The following is a 7,464-nucleotide window of genomic DNA, read 5'->3' as shown; positions in this document are numbered from 1 at the left end:
AGAGAGAGAGAGAGAGAGAGAGAGAGAGAGAGAGAGAGAGAGAGAGATACACAGACTGACAAGAAGACAGATAGACAGATAGATAGATAGATAGATAGATAGATAGATAGATAGATAGATAGATGAATAGATAAATAAATGGACACTGGAATGGAGCTGAATAAACTTTGACCTTGAAATGTTAGGAAATAATTGTGTGTTTATATAAATACGTGTGTGTTTGTTTGTATGTGTGTGTATGTGTGTGGATATGTGTGTACGTGTGTGTGTGTGTGTGTGTGTATACATATACATATATACACACGGATCATTTTTTCATTTGTTTCATTTTATCTAGTTTCAACTCATGAGCTGTAGCCATTCTGGGGCACTACCATTTGGTGTTGCTACATAATTTTATTTCACGAATGCTTTTCCGGAATTGACATTTGGTGCATGAGAGAGTTTGATGCAGCTGCCCTCATCTGCACCTCCTGCCGCGAAGTTGGTTTATCTGGGACACTTGGCTCATATAAAAAATAATGCAAAAGTGGACATTGCATTTTCAAATTGCACATATTGATAGAATACATCTTCTGCAGTAACCATTCTTCTTGTTCTACTGCAATGCAAACAAAATAATGGGTTCCAAGCAGAAGAAACTGACTCCTTGACGAAAAATTTGTGAAGGTTATCAGTGAAAAGAAAAATATGCATAGATGAGTGAAGTTTAAAGAAGGCAGAACCAGCTGTGGATACAAACCACGTAGTAGAAGCACAACTACGACTACTGATACTAATCAACAATGGGTGGACGAATTGATTCAGGCAGTCAGATCAGGTACAAACTGCTACCTTGCTGCAATAAGGACTGTAGTCACAGTGCCTTTCAAGTGGTGGAATACCTCGGGTATCGGAATGTGTGAGTACAATGTGTATCTTGACAGTTGAGACTCGATTTGAAGAAGAAAATGGTGGACGTTTGCTCCTCTTTGCTGGAAGCCTCTGAAGCCATTGAAAATACATGTTCGTTCTCATCTGGTGACAAGGAGGGAAATGATCTGGAAATGTTAAACCGGTCTATTGAATGAAGTTACACTTATTCCGCAATAGCTAGGATGATCATGAATCAGTGATCAACGATGCAAATCATGGTGACTAGTGTGGGGGTGACAAAAGCGACATTCTAATTGATTCTCCGGAACGTGACTGTACTTTAGAAAGCGAGCTTAGAAAACCCATTACAAGAAAGAAACCGAACAAGAATCTGAAAACGGTCCATATTGGTGATATCATTGGGAAGCCAGCAGAGAAAGGGAAAGTAAGCTTGTCATTCTCTCCTCCGGGCACAGTGCAGCTCAGATCCGGCACCTTCTGGTTCCCACTTGTTTTATCCAATGAAGTATAGTCTTCTGGAAAAAAGATTTGGTGACAAAGATGAATGGAAGCGGTTGTGATGAAGTGAGCAGAACAGGGTATATTGAAGTTTTTCAAAGAAAATTAGAGATTTGAGTTCAGCTATAGCATACATAAACTTTGTTGAACAATACCTTTGTATGGAGGTAGAGTAGCTATAATACATGGAAAAATGCGAGCATGGAAAGTAATATTCTTAAGATAATAAACCTGGAAAAGTACAGGGCAAGTTATTACACCTGTAAAATATAGGACAAACCATTACTTCAAGTAAAGTAAAGAATAAGAAACTTTTTACTTAAAATATTGTAGCAGAGAATGCCAGTTCTTCTAATTTATCACTCTTTACAGTTCTCATCTTTTGAATTTATTGTACAAAACTATTCAGCTAATTTGTAAATTTGTCTACTTAGTCACTTTTTTCTGTATTTAAGGTAAGTAAATTAGCCAAATTCTACTTAAATAGATATAGTGTTATTATAATAAAATATTTTTAATATTCAAATTTTGATTTTAGCTGCAATATTTTAAGTAAAATGTTTCTTATTCTTTACTTTACTTGCAGTAATAATTTGTCCTATACTTGTACAGGTGTAATAACTTGTCCTGTACTTTTCCAGGTTTATAATCTTAAGTATATGACTTTTCATGCTAGCATTTTTCCATGTAATCCATGATTTTTCTAGGCATTGCTGTTAAAAGATAATTAATGTGTCAATTAATAATTTAGGATTTTACCTTATAAAATACTGGGTAGGGGGATATATTGGCTGCTATTTTTAGCATGTCGAGCGACTAAGTAGAGGCTCTTTCATTGGTTTGATTGCGTGATGAGATGTTTTACAGACATATGTATAATATACATATATATATCATTGGCAGAAGTTAGAGAGTAAGGCAAAAGCTTAGAGTTTCGTGTATTGGCACTTGTCAAACACGAATTTGTCCATTGTCACTCTGTAACTTGTGACGAAATAACTTCTAAAATACAAAATTTTGTCAAAAACGTTAAGTGTAAACCCTGTTGTACGTGACACATTGTACCAGTATTGGAAGTTTCAAAGTATTTAGTTAAAAAAATAATGAAATAAATCTGTACGTCAAATTGAATAGATCCGAAATGGATAAAAAGCAAAGTCGACCTCGGCGGAATTTGAACTCAAAATGTAAACACAAGCGAAATACCGTTGAGAATTTCGCTCGGCCCGCTAACATTTCTGCCTCTCTTACTTACTTACTTACACTCTCTTACACGAAATTTCGGGGTATTTCACCCCATAACTTTTCTTCTACTAATTTTCTTCAATGCGACTAACGACTCTCAATTCCTCATACATTTTCCTATAATTTAAGCCTAAGAAAAGTTTACTTTTATTTTAAATTTAAAAAGTTTATGTTAATTGAAGGTGAATAAGTGCCTTACTGACCCCTTGTGGTCGCAAATATTTTGATGTAACTTTTTTTCTATTGAACTATGTATGCCAAAGTGTAGCTGAGGAGATGTCCTCTTTAAAACTGTTAACAGTTTGCAAGTTAGTTGAGAACTGAATTAGTGGTGAAGCTTGGAAGCTGCTGCGATTAACGAAATGGTGGACTTAAGAATATATTCAACTATTACCGTGGTTGAATGGTATGTATGTATGTGTGTGTGTGTGTGTGTGTGTGTGTGTGTGTGTGTCTATGCATGTATGTATTCGTATATTATATTTCATGATTTTAATAGGACAGTGAGAAATACGACTTTTTAAATTTCCATACATTGAACCTTATCTGTTAAACACAGAGTAAAACCTCTGCTAAGCAACCATTACTTTCACTGTTTAAAGGAACTTATCACCTGAAATGTAAAACAAACTGCTAATTCGAAGATCTATATTTTTAAGATCCGAAATGTTTAATATTTTCACTTCTTGAAAATATTTTTAACAATCCTCATCTAATTGCTTGTTTGTAACTGTCCTCTATTTTCACAAGCAAAATACGAAATGATATGTTTTATATGGTTGAAGAATACAAAATATGTATTTATATATACATATATATATATATATATATATACAGCCAACACATGCTACGAAAATCTGCTTCAAACCTATTAGTTAATGTTCGAGTAAGATCTGCTATTTTGCTGGCAGCTTCTGCATCGATATGAATATTTGAAGCATAACTTGAAATGCTCGAAGGAAAAAAAGGTAGAATATTCTCGTCGTTCTTGTCTGTTGGCAGTGGAATGTCAGATTGGATATAGTCGTCTAGAAGAAAGAAAAAGAGAAAGAAGAAAAAGAAGACAGATATAAGAGAAGAACCGTTACAAGTAAAATTAATTAGATCAATGGACGTGAGATATGCAGGCAGAGTCGTTGACATCATTTGGTGAGTTCCATATGCATGCAAATAACAAATAATCTAAGAACAGCATTAACACAATCTTAGCATTGGATATAGGTAAGGGTATTCATGCAGGGAAAAATTTTAATAGCAATGAAATACTTAAGTGTTTTGATGACATTTATTGCAGGTAACGAAGCAATCCATATTCAGATGGATTATGTTAAGATGTTGAAATGTGAGCGAGCCATCATAATAGCGTTGAGAGAAGAAACAAGGTATCTTGAGCAAAAGAAAGTTTATGTATCGCGGGAATGGTGAAAAGCTTAGAATTCATACATTAGCCATATTCTTTTCCTTGAACCATGGAATTTTTATACGATTAGGTGTTATGTTGTATGTTATCTTATATGTTCTGTTTCTCAGGTGACGGGAACGAAAAGAACACATTGTTTTTGCTTGGCTATAGCCCAGTTGTTCTTACGTGATTCCATTCAAACCACAATAGTTGAGAGGTCAAATGTCATCCATATAGTGATTACTTACTATTAGCAGTTTCAAATTTAGACATAAGGTCAACAGAATTGGGGGAGAACTAAATCGATTAAATCGACACCAGTGTTCGACTCATATTTATTTACGTCGAAAGAATGAAAGGCAAAATGGATCCCGGTTGGAAGACGGGCGAAGTGCGTTAAGAACGGAGTGCTAACGATTCTGATAGCGCGCCACCTTATTGCTTGTTAATGTTGATTTAAAATTTTGACACAAGACCTGCAAAATCTTTGGATGGGAAAATAGGTTACATCGATCTCAGTGCTCAAGTAGTGCTTATTTTATCGACTCTGAAAGGATGAAGTGTAAAGCCGACCTCGGCAGGATTATAAGTAATTAATATTAATAAGCTATAATGCCGCAAGTTGGTAGAATCGTTAGCACGTCGAGCAAAGTATCTAGCAGCATTTCGTTTGTCTTTATACTCTGAGTTCAAGTTTCGCCTATGCTGACTTTGGATTACATACTTTCGGGTTCGATAAAATAAATACCATTTGAGGATTGGTGTTGATGTAATCGACTTACTCTTCCTCCGAAATTTCTGGTCTTGTGATAAAATTGGAAAACAATATTGTGCATATGTGCTCTATTCCTCGAGTTACAACAAAAGCAGCCTAACATTCAAAATAGAGGCCATCGTATTGCACACCCTAAAGCAACCTTTCTGTGAGTTCTTTGATCCAGCACTGATACCAGCTCTTGTCCCGAAGCTTCCACCACCTCTTTATTGAAGCCATGCGAGCGCAGCGGTTGAAGCATAACTGAGGACAAGTAATAATCCAAAGGGAATAGTTCCGGGCTGTATGCTTGTTGCGACATCAGTTCGATTCGCTCAAGTTCCTGGAGTTTATTCCGGTCTTTCGAGTGGTACAAGTATTGTCTTACTGCAGAAGAGCTCGTTTTCTGGTAATCAATGCCAGGCATCCTTAATAACAACAACAACAACAACTTTAAGGAGTATAGGTTGGCTCTGGTGGTTCGATCGGTCGGAATGAACTCAGAGTGAATTATCCCCTCACACCTTGTGTTTGAAACGCCCATGTTTGGTGACAGGTTCCTGAAGTTGGTCCCTCTCCAATCACTGCTTATGCATATTAGGATTGTACTCCGAACAACTGGAGCGGATGATTGCCATTACGCAACTAAAATGCTTGCCGTTGATTAACAGAAACCGAGCTCTTCTACAAAAAGACAACGCAAGACCTCATACCGCTCGAAAGACCCAGAATAACCTCCAGGAATTTGAGAGAATCGAACTGATTCCATAACCGGCAAATATACTTTCGATTATTACTTGTTCTAACCCATGGCTCACTTTTTGCGCTCGCGACACTTCATCAACCAAGGGTGGAAACTTCTGTAAAGAAATTCTTCGCCTTGAAGGACAAGAACTGGTGTCAGCGTTGGATAAAAAAACTGGCAAAAACGTGGCTTCAGACGTATAACAGGCATACCAACAATAACATCCTGTGCTTTTAGGGATAGCATGGACTATGTTGTCAAGCATGTCCAACCTTCCTTTTAATAGCTAACATTTCCAGTGATACTGTATTTACAATATTATTATAAAAACAAAGTTGTGTTCATATTCACAGTTCAATCTATGTTAGTTGTTATATGATATAAGTTTCTTGCGTAATTACAAATTGAAACTCTGTTAGTTTCTCATGTGTTGATACAGCGAAAATAGCTTTGATTAAGATTTAAGAGTTCTATGCTTTTGAAAACAATGCTGCGAAGCATATTCTTTATTCAATGGCTATGACAAAACAGGATATTTAGTCGTATCTATTAATACACTTTATATTATGTATGCTATATGACGTCCAGCCTAATGGGATTATGTATATGATGCAATTCAAATGCATCACCGACAGCTGCAAATGACATTGTAAGTTGCGTTAATATTATTCCTGTGCATTCTTTTATCAGAAGAAACTTTCAAATTAATGCTAAATTTATTGAAAATAGTTTTAATTCAGGTATTAGGCATCGGTCCCAATGAAAGAGATTTAAAAAAAATTTCATAAGCTTCGCTATAGCGAAATTGTAACTGCTTGCACGGAGTATTCGACTAGAAGGCCAAATTTGCCACACAGACTTGATATAAGTTCTGTAAACTTGAATGTAAATATGAATCACGATGTAGAAACATTTTGTTGTTTCATTCTTCTTTAAAGTTAAAGCAGTGCATTAGTTTGCTATGCTAGGAAGGTAATTTTATGATTCAAATGATTTAAATATATGAAAAGAACCACTTTTAAGAGTCTGATTCTAATTTTGTGAGCATATTCTTTAAGGATTTACATACAGGCATGCAACACAAACAAAACACAAAGTATATCTACCAATAAGCAAACAAAATACTGATTCTAAAAATTATATCATTAAATAAATTGAACGCCTTCTTACAAAAAAAGGACCCGAAATAAGATGTGGCTATTATCCTTAACAAAAACAACAACAACAACAACAATAATAATAATAGTTTCAAATTGTGGCATAAGGCCAGCTAGTTCGAAGAGGATGCAAATCTATTTCATCGACCCCATCGTTCAACTGGTACTTATTTTATCGATTCCAAAGGATGAAAGACAAAGTCGATCTAGACGCAATCTGAACCTAAAGATGGACGAAATGTCGCTAAGTATACTGCCCGGCGTGCTAACGATCCTGCCAGATAACCGTCTCAATAATAATAATAATAATAATAATAATAATAATAATAATAATAACATCAACAACAACAAACAGGGGCTGCAATAAGGGTGGAGCACTTGCAGAAAACAGTACTGCATGGAACCGCTCGAATACTCCGGAAGGTGCTCGAAAAATAAGATGTGTTATCTTAGTTCACTGGTAGTGAACAGCTGACACCGCAGTACATCTCCAGCGTTAGAACCTGTTCAATAATAATAATAATAATAATAATAATAATAATAATAATAATAATAATAATAATAATAATAATACATAAGAGCACCACAGCAAACCACAGCACATACCCAAGGCACACAGAGCTGCGCTCGGTAGTGAAGTGAAAGCACGTTATAAAAATAAAACTACTGAACAATAATAATAATAATAATAGTAATAATAATAATGACAATAACAAAAACGTAGAAGCTATACCTGGATCCTCAACACTACACACTGTCTAAAGAATAGCACTGCTAGGAACAGCCC

General features: G+C 35.5%; 1 protein-coding gene across 2 annotated transcripts in view; it reads right to left on the bottom strand.

Moving 5' to 3' along the window:
* LOC106868055 (uncharacterized) overlaps window positions 1-7,464 on the bottom strand; it is a 675,046-nt gene that overhangs the window by 405,685 nt on the left and 261,897 nt on the right. The window contains exon 3 of one of the 2 annotated variants that reach the window (XM_052966215.1): window positions 2,016-3,647. The exons of the other annotated variant lie outside the window; for it this stretch is intronic. Coding sequence (XP_052822175.1) covers window positions 3,421-3,647 — 227 coding nt within the window. The 3' untranslated portion in view covers window positions 2,016-3,420. Of the gene's footprint in view, window positions 1-2,015; window positions 3,648-7,464 lie in introns of those variants that run through there. 2 annotated transcript variants of the gene reach the window in all.

This window comes from Octopus bimaculoides, chromosome 3 (assembly GCF_001194135.2).
Source record: "Octopus bimaculoides isolate UCB-OBI-ISO-001 chromosome 3, ASM119413v2, whole genome shotgun sequence".
NCBI lineage: Eukaryota > Metazoa > Mollusca > Cephalopoda > Octopoda > Octopodidae > Octopus > Octopus bimaculoides.
This window is presented reverse-complemented; position numbering and strand designations above follow the sequence as displayed.